At 34.2% G+C, this 17,376-nt stretch overlaps 1 protein-coding gene across 1 annotated transcript in view; it reads right to left on the bottom strand.

Annotated features, from left to right (window-relative positions):
- Positions 1–17,376, bottom strand: part of LOC102894600 (rab proteins geranylgeranyltransferase component A 1) — a 140,789-nt gene that overhangs the window by 122,606 nt on the left and 807 nt on the right. Inside the window, 2 exon segments of the mRNA XM_025048785.1 lie at positions 6,675–6,799; positions 9,333–9,405. Of these exon segments, the coding sequence (XP_024904553.1) occupies positions 6,675–6,799; positions 9,333–9,405 (198 nt within the window).

The following is a 17,376-nucleotide window of genomic DNA, read 5'->3' as shown; positions in this document are numbered from 1 at the left end:
AGAATAAAATGCCTAAGATTAAATCTAATGAAACATGTGAAGGACCTATATAATGAAAACTGTAAGACCCTATTAAAAGAAATTGGAGAATATACAAAGAAATGGAAACATATTCCATGTTCTTGCATTGGAAGAATCAACGTAGTTAAAATGACCTTCTTACCTAAAGCATTATACAAATTTAATGCATTCCTCAACAAAATCCCATCGGCATTTTTTAACGAAATAGAACGAAAAACATCAGATTTGTATGGAAGCACAAAATACCCTGAATTGCCAAAGCCATCCTGAGAAAAAAAAATGAGGCTGGAAGCATCACTCTGCCCAACTTCAAATTATACTACAAAGCAACAATAACCAAAACAGCATGGTAGTGGCAGAAAAACAGACACACGGATCAGTGGAACAGAATCGAGAGTCCAGTAGTAAACCCATATTTATATGGACAAATAATTTTGACAAAAAAGCCAAAAACATACAGTGAAGAAAGAAAAGCCTCTTCAATAAATGGTGCTGGGAAAATTGGAAAGCCACCTGCAAAAGAATGAAACTAGACTGTTGTCTATCACCACACACCAAAATTAACTCAAAATGGATTAAGGACCTGAATCTAAGACCCGAAAAAAATAAAATGCAGTGTAGAAATCATAGGAACGAAACTCAAGGACCTTGGATTTAAAGAGGAATTTATGAATTTGACTTCGAAGCAAGGGAAGTAAAAGCAAAAATAAATGAATGGGACTACATCTAACTAAAAAGCTCCTGCACAACAAAAGAAACCGTTAACAAGGTAAAGACACAACCATCCAAATGGGAAAATATATTTGCAAGCAATGCCTCCGATAAGGGCCTAATATCCAAAATATACAATGATCTCATACAACTCAATAATAACAAAAAAACAAACTATCCAATCAAAAAAATGGCAGAAGACCTGAGCAGACACTTCTCTCTAGAGGACTAACAAATGGCCAATAAGTATATGAAAATATGCTTAACAGTACTATCTATTATGGATGTGCAAATCAAAACCACAATGAGATACCATCTCACACCTCTTAGAATACCTATAATCAACAAGAGAAGTAATAACAAATGTTGGAGATGATGTGGAGAAAAAAGAATCCTCATACGCTGCTGGTGGGACTGCAAATTCGTACAGCCAGTATGGAAAACAGTATGGAGTTCCTCAAAAAACTAAGAATTGATCAACCATATGATCCACCATTAGGTGGGTATTTACCTAAAAGACTTGAAAACCCATATCTAAATAGATAGTTGCACATCGATGTTCCTAGCAGCATTATTCAGAATGGCCAAGACATGGATGCAACTGTAGTGTCCTATGACAGATGATTGGCTAAAGAAGCTGCGGTACATATATACAATGGAATATTAGCCATAAGAAGAGATGAAATACTGCCATTTGCGACAACATGGATGGACTTAGCGATAATCAAAGTAAGCAAAATAAGCCAGACAGAAAAAGTTGAAAATCATGATATTATTTATACGTGGGATATAAACCTAAAAGCAACAAACGAACAGAACAAACAAACAGAGACTCATGGACATGGACAATAGACTAGTGGTTACCAGAGGAGAGGGAGAAGGGGAGATGGGGGGAGATAGATGGTGTAAGGGGGGGTCAAATATGGGGTAATAGAAAGAAATCTAACTATGAGAGGTGAACATACAGTGTAAATATATATATGCCTTAGTGTTAAAATGTACAGCTGAAACTTATTGGATTTTGTTAACCAATGTCACCATAAAAAAAAATAATAAAATAAAGAAAAATAAAGAGACAATACCGCTTACAACTGCAACTGTTCCAAATAAAATTAAACTTAGCTATACAATTAAATAAAACATGTACATGAAAATTATACAATTCTGTACAAAAAAACATCAAAGATGACCTTCCATATAATGAAGAGATATATCTAGTTGATGGATTGAAAGAATCAAAAAAATAAAGATGTTAGTTCTCTCCAAGGTGATCTATAGCTTTAATGCAATTCTATCAAAATTCCAGCAACACTTTTCAGATATAGACAAGCTTATTAAAACATTTATGTGGAAAGGCACAAATTCTAGAATAGCTAAAACAATCTTGACAAAGAAGTATACATTTGGAGGAATCATTCTACCTGATATTAAGTCCTACTGTATAGCTGCAATAATCATGACAGTGTAGTATTGATGTGAGAAAAGAAATACAGATGGTCTCTGACTTATGATGATTCGACTTATGATTTTTTCAATGTTACAATGGTGTGAAAGCAATAAGTAAGCATTTAGTAGAAACCATATTTCTAATTTTGAATTTTGATCTTTTCCCAAGCTAGCAATATGCAATATGATACTCTTTCAAGATGCTGGGCAGCAGCAGTGAGCTGAAGCTCCCAGTCAGCCTCCAATCAGCTCCTCAATCACAGGGGCAGACAACCAATACTCTACGTCAAGGCCTGCAACCTTTTTGGCACCAGGGACCAGTGCTCCTATGGGAATCTACTGCTGCATCATCTGAGGTAGAGCTGAGGTAGTGATGCTAGCGCTGGGGAGTGGCTGCAAATACAGATGAAGCTTCACTCTCTCGTCAGCTGCTCACCAATGGCTGTGTGGCCTGGGTCCTAACAGGCCATGGCCTGATACCAGTCCGTGGCCCGGGGGTTGGGGACCTCTAATCTACAGTATAATGTGTTGCCAGCAATCTTTGGATATTGTGTCCTGAGCACATTTAAGGGAGGCTATGATGCACAGTAGGTTAAGTATATTAAATGCATTTTCAACTTAGAATATTTTCAACTTATGATGCATTTATCATGATGTAACCCCATCATAAGTTGAGGAGCACCTATATAGATCAATGCAATGAAACAGAGAATCTAGAAATAGACCCATCGAAGTGCAGCGAACTGATTTTTGACAAAGATGCAAAAACAATTCAATGTAGAATAGCCTTTTTAATAAATGGTGCTGAAGCAATTGGATGTCCTCAGGTTAAAAAAATAAACATTAACCTAAACCTCACATCTTACACAAAAATTAATTTAAAGTGGATCATGGACTTAAATGTAAAACATAAAACTATAATTTATTTTTTTTTTAAGGGAGAACATCTTCTGGACCTGCAGCTAGGTAAAGTGTTCTTAGATTTGATACCAAAAGCATAATTTGCAAAGAAAAAATTGATAAACTGGACCTCATCAATATTTAAAATGTCTTCTCTGCAAAATATCCTGTTTAAAGAGGATGAAAGACAAGCTACCTTTGAGGGGGAAATATTTGCAAACCACATATCTGACAAAGGACACATTTTTAGAATATATAAAGAACTCTCAAACTCCACAGGAAAAAAAATCAATCTAATTAAAAGATGAGCAAAATACATGAACAGACATTTCACCAAAAGGATATATGGGTGGCCAATAAGCTCATAAAAAGATGTTCAAAATCAGCCATCAGGGAAATGCAAATGAAACTGAGATCACTACACACTTATCAAAATGGCTGAAATAAAAAAAGTGACATCAAATGCTGATGAAGATGTGGATAAACTGAATCACTCAAATGTTTCTGTGGAGAATGGAAAATGGTACAGCTCCTCAGGAAAAGTGTGTCATTTTCTTTTAATATTAAACTTGCAACTACTATATGACACAGCAATTGTATACTTGGGTGTTTTTCCCAGAGAAATAAAAATTTATGTTCAAACAAAGTCCTATCAACGACTGTGTATAGCAGCTTTATTTATAACAGACAAAACTGAAAACAGCCCAGATGTTCTTCAATGGGTGAATGATTAAACAAACTGCGGTACAATCCAGACCATGGAATACTACTCAGCAATAAAAAAGGGACAAACTGTTGAAGCATGCAACAACGTGGATTAATCTCTAGGTAAATATGCTGAGTGAAAACAAAGTCAATGGCAAAAGGTTAAATGTTGTACAGTTCCAATTACATAACATCTTCCAAATGGCAAAATTATAGAGCTGGAAAGCAGATCAGTGGTTGCCAAGAGTAAGGGATTAGAGGGAAGGTAGGAAGGAGGTGAGGGGTGGTTACAAAATGGCAACAGGAGGGATCCTTGTGGTGATGGAACTGTTTTATTCTGTAAATTGACTGCGGTAATGGATACATGAACCCATACGTGTTAAAATTGTATAGAACTAAACACACACTCACGCACACACACCAGTCTCCACAAAATGTAACATTAACATCAATAACATGTAAAAAAGCAACTGTAGCAACAAAAATAATTAAGGAACCTGTATCATATTTTTCATTATTTACAATAAGGAACTAAAAAATAAAAATATATTTCAAATTCCCCTACCTTTTCAAGTAGAGAATACAGAACATAACTTTTGCCTGAAGATACCAGGACGTAATTATGACTATCAATTGTTATACCGTGCTATAATACAATGATGTCCTTGAGAGATCCTCTGGTATAAAAGCCATTCACATACACTAAATGGCCAAAAGACTGCTCTCAGCTTGCTAATATTGTCAATTTCTCTCCTGTCAATCTCTTAACTGGCATCTAAAATAGCAGCAGCAGCCCAAGGGACTTCTGAGATCAACTAATCTAAACCCCTAATGTTAACAGAGACCAGAGAGGAAACATCTCTTGCTCAGTACCACACAGCAAGTCAAATAGTAAAGGCAGGACTATAACCCAGGTCTTGGTGCGGTTCTCAATGTGGTTCTCAGTGTTTGCCTCTAAGCAGATCCCTTTCCAATTTGCTGCTTTAAACTACTACAGTATAAAATTTTAAAAAAAAAAAAAAAACCCAAAAAGAACAGAAAATAAGGTTGTCAGAAATATGTATTAAACAAGGCTTTTGATTTAAGTCAGTGGGTCCTGAGTGATGTTCTCTCATATTAAGTTAATCCTTGTGACAGCTATTTCAGCCCTAGTGCCTTCCACATAATTCCAACTTTGTGCCATGATCCAAAAGGTTAAGGATGCCACAGTCTGGCTGGGGCTAAGTGAGGTACTGTTATTCCTTTTTACCCATATTTGTAGCACTTTTTACTTGTTGTAGACAAGTGGACTTTCTTTACATTCCTCCACTGGATGCTCTCAGGGCTCTTCCTGCCTTCTATGACGTGAATAACCAGCTACCTATTCTAAGTAAATGAAAACATAAAGACATTATTTCAGTTCACCTCTTGTTCCATGTTCTAATGGGCAATGAGAGGAACATATAGCAGAGTTCTACTTCTTTGGTTTAAAACGAACCTTCCACTACCAATCTTTTATCACTTTGAGAAGTTCGAAAAATGAAACTGAAGAGATCAGAAACTGAAAATGAGATCATTTCCTCTGCATTCAAAGTGTGTCAGTTTGAGTTATTAGAAACTATAAACTCCAATTATCATAAAAAGTAGAGAACTCAAAGGCCTTGAAACATCAAAAAGTACCTCTTAAAGGGCCACGGTGTGACTGCCACTATATTCTAGTCAAGTAGTATTCATGGACACATGGAAGTTACCAAATATTTATTCTTGGTTTGACTAAAGCATATGATTTTTCAGTTGCAATCACCTTATGTTAGAAATCTGTCTACACTCGCTCTAAACAATATCAGAGAAGTCTACCTGTTCAAACAGAATGTCATTTAGCATTACGTAAATTATAATCTATATCTGACATTTCAAAGGCTATCCTTTTGCAGAAAATCATAGAAAATTAACTGTGTATTTATGGGAGAAAATGCCAGTTACTTGAAAGATATGAACATAAGTTAAGAAATAATTCACAGGTTCCCAAACTTTTTGTAGGCTCAGGTCACACTTATCACTGTGCCATAAGGATATATGTAAAATCACAGAGCATATCCTGAAGAATCTCTAGTGTCTTGGATTTTAAGTTTTAATTACTATTAAAGTCTGACAGTCTGATGTTCTAAACTCATCTCTATAATTATTTGAATGATTCACTGAACTGTGTGATTGTTTCCACTGTCTACTGATTACGTCATTTGAAAAAATAATTTCAAAGTTTTAAAACAATGAATTCTTTCAGTCAGGAGACACTTAAAACAGTCTTACTTCCCACTGTTCTCTCTTGATTTACAAAAATGTATGTCCACAAATGTTATGACTGCTCAATTTGATTTTTTAATTCAAAATTATAATTTTCCATTATGCTACCGTGATTATCTAAGAACAGTGGTATTTTCCATTTTGCTACTTTGAATATTACCTAAGAAGAGTTAAAGAAAGACACTGGACTATGATTAAAAAACCCTGAGTTTTAATCTTGGGCTCCACCACTATCTAGCTTAGGTGTGGCCTTGAAATTTATCAAATAATGTGACCTTTAGCAAGTTAATTTTTTGAGTTCTACTGAAGATTCTGTTAAAAAAGAATGCAAATATCTGTTCTACCCTAGCATAGGACTGTAGTAAGGATCAAAATAAGACTGAATTTAAAAGAGCTTGGTAAAATATAAGTCTTTAATGTAAGATATTATTATTTTATTATTACCTAAATAGAGAAAATTGAAAGTTACTTTTTTTAAAAGGGAAACTAGTATATCAATTAGAAGTGTAGCCACAAATGCCATATAAATCCTAATTCTTATTCTCTTCTGAAGAAGTATGAATAAGAAGTCATTAACTTAGTTTATCCTAAATAAATATTTTTCATACCTGGCATAACAAAACACTTCCACATGTTGAATAGTTTTGTCCTTCCTGCTAAGAGCAATGGCTTCTTCATTTTCAAGAATTTGTTCTTGCCATGCTGGGCTTTCATTCACGATATCACCGTTTTCCTAAACAAAACAGAGAAGAGAAATGTTAATTGTGCAATCTATTTTTTCAAGAAAACTTATACCTTTCTAATAAATTCACCCTTTTCCTTTCAGCCCATCAAAACTCAAAGAAGGATATCACTTCAGAGTCCGTGAAGCAACTCCAGTATAGTGTGCCAACTTCAAAGGAAGGAAGAGGAAAACAATGTATATTTTTATGTACTATCAAAATATCCTACCCTATCAAAAGCTAGCTCTGGTTGACAGATTTCTATCAGGATATGTGATATTTTGATGTAGTCATTTGGACATGGCCGTTTTGACATTGCTTAAAAACCAGGACAACTAACCCTCCATCTGCTGAGAATCAGTATACCTGTTCTATATATTACTTGTTAATAATAAAGTCTTTACATTTTGTTGTCAAAACAGCAGGCTCAATATTACTTCGTTCTACTTAATTTCAGATCTTTTAAGGTCGATCACTTAGCCATATCAAATGTAAAAGTATTTTGAAAAGTACTCAGCCCACTATGACTAAGGACTTTACAATAATCGACCTCTGGATATTTTATATTCAGAAAGATAATAAAAACAAGAAAGCATAATAAAATATCTAAACTCTAAGTAGCAAAAGTGATCCTTTAAATTCTTCAATAATTCCTATTTAGATTTTATGGAGAAAATTATATGATACAACAAAATTTAAATACAGGAGCTTTCTGAAGATGTCAAGATACACCTTTTCCAAATGTCAAGGATCAATTTTTAACCTGTTTCAATTTTTAATCTATTTGACACCTATCTTGCAGAGAAAAAAATTTAATGTGTTATACATACCCACAGAACTAGTAGTGAAATATAACTATAATTTCCTTTGTTTTAAATAAATTTACCTCAGAAAATTTCTAAACTTACAGATTTCATAAAGTAGGGCAATAATCACTTTTAAAAGTTTTGCTGTCCTGAATTTGTTATAAACTGAAGAAAAGTAGTGGCAGACATCTCTTATTATCAAGTGTAATTATTAGATAGTACCAAACATCCCAACATAAGTAAAAGAGGAGGTGAAGTACAAAACTTTTGAATGCATATAGTTACTGGTCTGAACAAAGAACTGTGGACCAGTGACAGAGAGTGAAGAGGAAAAGGATATGGTGACAGAGTCAAGATGCTGAAGTAAAACAAGCACTAAAATAAATGTCTACAAAAATATTTTTATTTTTATATTAATAAATCTAACACATCACCAAAATTTATTTTTTAAAAATCCCTTCACTCACCAAAAGTTTTCCATTCAGACAACTAGGGTATTTTTGTTGTTGTTCTGAGAATCTTGACTAAATTTTCTCATGGAAGTACTAAATATGCCTTAATATCAGGTGACTCTATAAATACTTCCCAAAGATAAGGTTCAAAAACGGGTTTTTGATCAACATAAATATATGAATATTTAAGGCATATAGATAAAACATTTAAATGTCTACTTATGGCATTTAATTCCTTGATTTATACATAGCTTGAATTATTACATGAAATGCTATTTTCAAATATTGTTTGTTTCTCCACACTCTCATTTCTGTGCTACAATATTATTCAAAGTAAATCTTCAATGCATCTTCAACATCGATGTCTTTGTCATCACTAACAGCAATTTTTGAGTCATGTACACCATTAATCAGTATGTTTAGTGTGGTGCTTAGCAACTGGTAAGTGCTTAATAAATCTTAGTTTTATTATTTTAGCTAACTGAATATAATTTTCTAGAGTATATTATCCTCCTTTCTAAACTCTTTTGAGATATAGCAGTTTCTGATTCCCTTGTTACATGGTATGATTCTTTCAGTAGGAATTTCATTTCAAGCTACATGTACCATTTATATAAAATTAGAAGTTTTTTAAAAAAAATCTGTCCCATAAAAACTGGTACACTCCGTGACATAACCAACTCCCTATACTATTCTTTAAATGAGCTCTAAAAACTTCTTTACAACGATATACAACAGTTGTAGTAGTAAGATCTTACCTATAGAAAAAAATTACTAAACTTATATTTAATTTCTTTCTTTTTTCTTTTTACTGATTCTGTCAAGTGTCCTCTATAATTATGCAAAATCACGAATGACAGATCATTTCAAATGAATATATCGTCCCTAAATAGTGTTCTCCCCCGCCCCCAAAATACACTAACTAAAAGAGCAACTAGCAATATAGGAGATTTTATAAGAAATGAAATATATTTTCTGACAGATTATTTTGGGGAAAAATCTTGCCTTTTATTTGGGCATACAGAATAATTACAAAATGGTATCAAGTATATATAATTTATTCTTCAATTAATATATCTATATTTAAAAAGTCATCTATATTTTGAAGGCATTGGAAAAATATTAGCTGAAATGGTGACTGCATAATTTTTGTTAAACAAATAAATAAATAAGAATAAGATATCAATCCTATATTACAGATGAAGCTTAGGGTTTTCTTCAATGCAAGATTATTATGTGACACAAAATACAACTTTGCAAATTAAAAAGTCACATAAGAACTTTACCTGGTATTCCTTTAGCCAGGACAGTAGTCCCGAAAAGCTAAAACTGGCCCAGTTTCCTCCATAGTAGTTTCTCCTGTAACAATAAAAAATAAGAGTAAAGAAAAGGGTATAAAAATCTAGTCACCAATCTTCATCAACAAACTACCCTGATCTTTCAACTCATTTCATTTTCAATATTGCTACTTGAGTTCAAAAGCACACATAATTGATATGTTGAGACTAGAGAAAATAGTAAACTGAAATAAATAGAAGTGGACCTCTCAGTAGCTAAAGGTAACTTTTCATTGTATAAAGAATTAAATCTCTTTGGATTATTAACAGTTGGATATGGGCACTGAGCAGATGACATGAAAAAATCTTACTCCTGGGTTAACAAAAATGACTGTGAATACTTGGTAGATCTCAAAGAAAGCCAGTGGAAAAACTGCTCAGTTTTCTATAAGCATTTAAATATCCACTGCCACCACTACCACCAAACCCATCTCCCACAGCAGAAAAAAAAAAAAGTATGTGTATATGTACACACACACACACTCATAACTGGCCACTCTAAATCTAGTGGTAGGCCCTATGCTATTCTTAGCCTTCAGGGCCAAAAATCAATGTAGATACTGGGACATAGTTTTTCAAATCAAAACTTTGTGGTAAGTATAAAGAGAACAACATCCCCACTGATAACTGGGTGAACAAATTACTCTTCATTTCACAGTCCTGTGAAGATTGTTCTGTTTTACAGAACCCAGAGGTCTCCTAACTAGGATCAGAAACTTGTAGACACTGGACTTCTGATTAACATTCTTAAGTAGGAGATTTTGGCAACCAGAACTCTCTAATTCTGCACTACATATTGGGCTTCCCAATCCTTGCAAAACTCTTCACATTTATTGATTCTGTGTATAAAGAACCACAAAGTACACTCAATCCCACCTACAACAGCATTCATTCTGATTTTGGGGTGAGCAAGATTCTTGGTTTTATTTTCGTTTTCATTTTTGCTTCTCTGTATCTTTCTCTAATAAAATAAAAATCTACAAAAATTCATTTTCCCCACAGCTTTATTGAAATACAACAATTAGTTGCCCATACTGACATTGTACAATTCAGTAACTTTTTCTTTTTTTTAAATTATAGTTGGCATACTTATTAGTTTCAGTTGTACAGTATAGTGACTAGAAATCTATATAATTCACAAAGTGGTCAACCCACTAAATCTAGTACCTCTCTTCCCCGTTACATATATTTTACAATATTGTTGACTATTTTCCTTATGCTACACTTTGTATTTCCATGTCCACTTTGTAACTCTCCATTTGTACTTCTTAATCCCTTTGCTCTTTTTCACTGTCCCCACTAATATTCCCTCCCATCTGTTTCCATTTTTGTTGTTGTTATTTTGTTCTTTAGATTCCACATGTAAGTGAAATCATGAGGTATTTGTCTTTATCTGACTGATTTTATTCAGCACAATACCCACTAGGTCCATTAAGGCAATATCTTTTGCCATCCCTTTACTTTTAATCTGTGTGTCTTTTAATCTAAAGTGAGACTCTTGTAGGCAGGGGCCTTATTTTCTTATCCATTCATCCACTCTATCTTTTGATTGGAGCACTTAATTCTTTTCCATTTGAGGTACTTGTTGATAGATATGTAGTTATTACCATTCTTTATTCCTGTTTTTGATAGAAGACTTCTTCTCAAAGACCCTCCAACAATTCCTGTAATATTGGCTTGGTGTTGATGAATTCCTTTAGTTTTTTTTGTTTGTTTGTTTGTTTTTAAATCTGGGAAGCTCTTTATTTGTCCTTCAACTCTAAACGATAGCTTTGCGGAATGTGTTTTTGGTTGTAGATCCTGGGTTTTCATCATGTTGAATATTTTGTGCCAGTCCCTTCAGTCCTGCATAGTTTCTTTTGAGAAATCAGCTGCCAGTCTCATGGGTGCTCCCTTGTAGGTAACTGCTTTTCTCTTGCTGCCTTCAAGATTCTTTGTATTTATCCTTTAGCATTTTAGTTATGATGTCTCTTGGTGTGGGCCTCTTTGGGTTCATCCTTTTAGGGACGCCCTGAGCTTCCTGAGGTTGTATGTCTATTCCCTTCACTAGGTTAGGGAAGTTTTCCGTCATTACTTCTTCAAATATATTTACCACTTCTTGTTCTCCCTCTTCAGGTACCCCTATGACACGGATGTTGTTGCTCTTAATTTTGTCTCATAAGTTCCTTAAATTATTATAATCTTGGTTACTTCTTGCCATTCTGATTGGGTGTCCTCGGCTCCCCCCACCCCCATCTATATTGGTGATTTGATCCTTTTCTTCATCCACTCAATTAATGCCCTCTAATATACTCATCTCAGATGTTTTCATTTCTCACTAGTTCCCTTTTATGATTTCCATTTCCATTTTTATGTTTTTTTATCTGTTAGTTCTGAGTTCATCTACACTTCCTTTGATTTCATTGAGCATCTTTATAACCAGTGTTTTGAACTCTGAATCTGTTAGATTGCTTGACTCCATTTTTCCTGGAGCTCTGTTCTGTTCTCTCATATGGTTTCTGCTTCTTTGCCTTCCCATTTTGGCTGACTTTCTGTGTCTGTTTCTATGTACTAAGGCAAAGTTCCTAAGTCTCCCGGTCTTCTTAATGGAGCTTTGTGTAGTAGGTGTCCAGTGGCACAGTCCCGAGAGGGGTTCAGCTGTAGGCCAAGTTTAGTTCCAGCCTGTGCCCCTCCAGGGCCACTTGTTAAGATGCAGCAAGCAATCCACAGATGCTGTGCTTATAGTTGCCTCAAGAGGCCATGCCAGAAAACTGAGGCAGTTGCCACCAGTGTGGGTTTTGGAGCTGCTCAGCAAGTGGCATAGAACTTGCTGAGGATATACCTGCATGTGGCTTGGGTAAGGCTGAGAGATGAGGAAGGCAGAGTTTCAGGGAAAATTCAGGTCGGAGCGACCCATTATCCAGTTTGATGATGTCTCAGCTATGGTGGCGCTGTATCTGCACATGGGCGGGGAGGGGGAGTGCTCACCGAGGAACAGTGGATACCGCCAGCACTTCTACCCGAAAGAAAGCCTCGCCTCCGGCCCTTGCTCCGACAACTCAGCGTACTGCTGTAAGTCCCTGGTGCCCAGAGCAAGCAAGTCTGTCCCCGTGAAAGTCCGGCCACTTACAAGGCCCCTTAAGTAGGAATGTTCGCAGCTGCCGTAGCCTCTGTCCCATTCAGTCGCTAAGCCTTGTGTTCACCCCCTCCTACCTTCAATCATTGAAGGGTGATTAATTATTTCTCTCTCTAGTTGTAGGGCTTCTGTTCATCTAGACCCCAGGTGATTCTGCTTGCTGTTTTGCTCCATGTTTCCGTCACAACTTTGATGTGGTAGCAAGAGGCGACGAATGAAGCTTCTATCATCTATGCCATTTTGCCTGGTCTCCAAAAGCTTTTTTAATTAAACAAAAACTAAATAAAATCTTTAATATGATATCCAGAATTACTCAACATAATGCTACTGGATATCCTCTCGAAATTCTGATACATTTCTCCTCAACTGATGACGTGGACCTGAAGAATATAGTCAGCTTTTAGGCTCAAATATTTTACCAATTATCATAAATATACTCTAATGGAAAAAAAAAAGTTAAAATGACCACCTGTGAAAGTAGATCTATTAATATTAGATTACTGCTTATAATCTGGTGGTTCTCTAAGGGATAATGCAAAATTCATACATGGTCCAAAATCTCAAGTGGGCTTTGATATTTAGATAGAATTTCAGCTATTCTAACAATTCTAGATGGCCACCTCTTGTTAATATGTTGGTCAGGAGGCCTAGGAGGTGTAATCCCTTGGATGAGAGAGAACAATGGAAGAATAGTGGGCAATAGCCAGTAGTATAGAGAAGCGGGAGGAAAAAAAGAAAAATGTTAGAATTAGTGGTTTTCCCATAGTAATTTATATCCTCTTCTCTCTTGCCTGAGAATAATACACTTCTGCCATCCCATCACATTTTCTAAATAACACTCAATGAAATTCAAACTAGAAAATAGCCTGAGTGTTGAAAAAAAAAGAAATACCCTGAAACCACTGTCTATATATTTTTTTTGAGATTTTTAGATTTCTTTTAGCCACCATAAGGTCATAAGTGAGAGAAGTTCTGACTACTGGGTGAAAACATCAAGATCTAAGTAAAATATTTTAATGGATACACCAATTTATAAGTAATAAATAGACATCAGGAATCTGACATTTGGGGTAGATAAAGGTTTCTCAGATAGTACACAGAAATAAAAACTATTGATAAATTAGAAATTCATCAAAATGAAAAACATCTCCACAAAATACACCATATAAAAAATGAATGAGTTAGGCACACACTAAAATAGTCACAAAACATATCTGACAAAGGTCTAGTATCCAGGATATATAAAGAACTCTTTCAACTTAATAAGATAAATATTCAAATTTTTAAAATGGACAAAGGATTTAAACAGATTTCACAAAGGAAGACATCTTATTAATGAACACATGAAAAAGTGCTCAACATCATTAGTTATTAGGTAAGTACAAATTAAAATAAGCATTAAAAATGAGCATAATGAGATACGGCTACATATCCACTAGAATAGTTAAAATTAAAAAGAATGACAATACCAGGTGTTGGTGTAGATGGCCATAATGCTCCTAAATTTTGGTGAGAGCGTAAAATGGTACAGTTTGGGAAAATGTTGGGCAGTTTCTTTCAAAACTAAACATATACATATCCTATGACCCAGTTTTCCATTCCTACGTATTTACACACAAGAAAAGCAAATGTTCACAAAAAGCTTGTAAAAGTTTTTTTTAAGCATCTTTATTCATTAATAGGTCCAAACTGGTAACAATTTGAGTATGTATCAATAGGAGAATGGATAAATAAGCTGTGGTATATCCACAGAATGGATACTATTCCCCAATGAAAAGGAAAAAACTACTGATACATGCAACGACATAGATGAATCTCAAAAACATTATGCTAAGTGAAAGAAGCGTTATGTTTTGCCCACAGAGTATATTCTGCATGATTCCATTTACATAAAGTTCTAGAACAAACTAAATTAATTAATCTATGGTGAAAAGTATCCCAAGGGTGGCTGCCTTTGAGGGCGGGAGTAAAGGCAGAACTTGACTTTGAAGGGGCATGAGGGAACTTTCTGGAGTGATGACAGTGTTCTCTATCTTGATAAAGTTCTCAGCTACACAAGTGTATGCATTTGCTAAAACTTATTAAAGAGTACACAAAATCTGTGCATTTCACTGGATGTAATATTATCTCGTAAAAAAATAAATGCTGAACTCTATTTAACGATATGCATGCTGAAGCATTCTAGACTAAAGGTACACATTTATTTTGAATACATTAAACAATAAGATGAAAAGATGGACAGAAAAATGAATACATTGAAAGCTATGTAATAAAGCAAATACAGCAAAATGTTAATGGCAGAATCTAGGCAGTAGATACATAAAGGTGCTCACAGTAAAATTTTCCCAATATTTGTCTTAAAATTAACATTAATAAAATGTTAGAAACCCAAAAATAATCTAACACATTTTCAAACACTGTCCATGATATGCCAATTTCCAAGGTATTCTCTGCTATTATCAAATGTCTAAAAACACTCTAAGAAGGCTCATTTTGCTGTTTTTTTTTTTCCATTATTAAATGACCTGAGGTCAATTTGTAGTCAAAATCTATTTTTCTCCCCTATACTTGGTCATATGGTCTTTGACAGAGCTAATTGGTTCTAGTATTTTTCCATGCAGCTCCCATTTTCAACCTTTCCTGTTGATGCGCTGCTAACATCAACATCTGGTGATCTCATTCAATTGTGTATGTAAAAGATGAAACATGGTTTTCATTACTGTGGTCTTTGTGACAAAAGACAGTAACATAATTATTAATAAACTCACTATAAAACCAACATATGTTTTGACTAAATTTATTTTGGTATTCGTAGGGTTCTAAATATATTTGGTTTGTAATATCCTTTAAAGAGAAAGCCAAAGACTTTAGGTATCAGAATCAATATGACAAAAAAGAAAAAAAATATATTGAAATATTTTTATATTGTACAAAATCAATAACATTCTAATAACAGACATAGCAATAGAAATAGTAAAACTTAAAGACCACTAAATATTTTCTTAAATTTTATCTTTACAGATGTAGCTTCAGAACTGACATTCAAATTCAATTTATAAAATACTATTTCCACTGTCTTTAAAATGTTTCTGTAGGGAATAAAAAGGTTAGGTTACTGAATTTGTTTTAAAATCTCACAGATATAATTTATTTTAAGGATAAAGAACTTCCTGACTGAGGAAAAAAAAATGAGAAAAAACAGAAATAGAACATTTTCTGCCAATTTTGTGTCACAACTGCCTCTGTACATCAAGTAAAGGAAAAAGCAGTTTATGATGAAGGATGACATTTATCTCTATCACCAGAAACACTATTTTATATGATAAAAAAGACTTCCATAAAACTAGCTCTTTGTGGAACTAGAAAATGAGTATTCACAGTATTTAAACATACCATAAAAATAATGTCTAAAGCCCTCTAAAGTTTCATGATTGGAAAGTGATCTAAAATTTTCAGCTAAAATAGTAAAAATCACAAATGGGTACTTTTATTTTCAAAGGTAGAAAAGCCTAATAATCATAATACTCTTCACTGTATGAAATGTTTACCTTAAAACTATAGAAAACAAGGTTTTAATCTTCCTAAAGTTTCACAAAGCTTAATCAGAGTACTAAGTTTTTCCAGACAAAGGAAATGAGTTACACAACTGTCTCCATTAAACCAGCCAATAAAATACAGAAAAAATAGTGTTAAAACAGTAATGAGACTTCTCATCATTTATATAGTGTTTAATGCTAAAGCAGTACTACTTTGCTTAATGTCTACTAATAGAATATACATTACTGGTGGACCTAAAATAAAGTTGAACTGTATGAGAAGGCTGAGCTTTAAACTTATTAATTAAAGCTTATTACTTAAATCATAACAATCTTCTTCTCCATTGTACATAATTAAAATTCAGTATTTAATATACAGCAACAGCCATAGCTACATGATGCTAAACTACATCCTGTACTGGGAAATGGGTTCTGTAAGCAAGTACAAGAACACTGACAAAAGATAGAGAGCTACTGACATTCAGGCACTTTCATCTGGGAATCATTTTAATTATTAAGAAGTCCAAGAGTTGAAAACGTTTGGGGCAGGTAGCTGATGGGGTCCAAGTGTGTTCAATGGAAATGGAAAATGGAATGGAAAGCTGCATAGCTCAATCTCTAGACTCCCCTATTCTATTATTCACTGTCCTACAATTTTCCTAGTATAGTTGTAATACCACCTTCCACTGGTAGGATTTTTAATTTTCAAAATTGTTTTCACAACTATTTTCTCATGGATTCTTCCATAACAATGGAAGAATGGCAGAACTAATTGAAGCTCAGTTCTCCTGAACCTGTCTACAACATAAGCAACCTCAAACTTCTAAGTTGGCTAGCATCATTTAGTGTCCACATATTATAATGGTAGCTGTGGTTCAATGAAGCCAAACAGTTAGATATTGAATAGTACCCAGACCTGATTACTAGACTCACCTTTTCCAAACTGTATCCCATCAATAGCATGGACTATTAATAGACGTTTCAAGGGGAAAAAAAAAAAAAAAGGTACAATGACAAAATAAACTTGAAAATGCTAGGTTTAAAAAGTTAAATCGCCACCCAAAAATGATTTATAGCAGAGTCTCTCAGAATCATTAAATATGTTAACGTCCATTCTCTCCAAGAGGGAACAAATTGCGTTGAACAATGAGCATACTTTTTTTGAAAAAAGCATTTGGATGGATTAGAATTCAATAGAATATATTCTAAGAAACACTGGCTTAATTCATTTTAAGGGTAAAGAGAAAAAGAGGATATTATGTCTGTTGAGCTTGTCATTTTCCACTCATTATCTCACTTAATCTTCAGAAGAATCCTGAGAGATTAGTGCTATAATTATCTC

Source organism: Pteropus alecto, unplaced genomic scaffold, assembly GCF_000325575.1.
Source record: "Pteropus alecto unplaced genomic scaffold, ASM32557v1 scaffold1010, whole genome shotgun sequence".
Classification (NCBI taxonomy): domain Eukaryota; kingdom Metazoa; phylum Chordata; class Mammalia; order Chiroptera; family Pteropodidae; genus Pteropus; species Pteropus alecto.
This window is presented reverse-complemented; position numbering and strand designations above follow the sequence as displayed.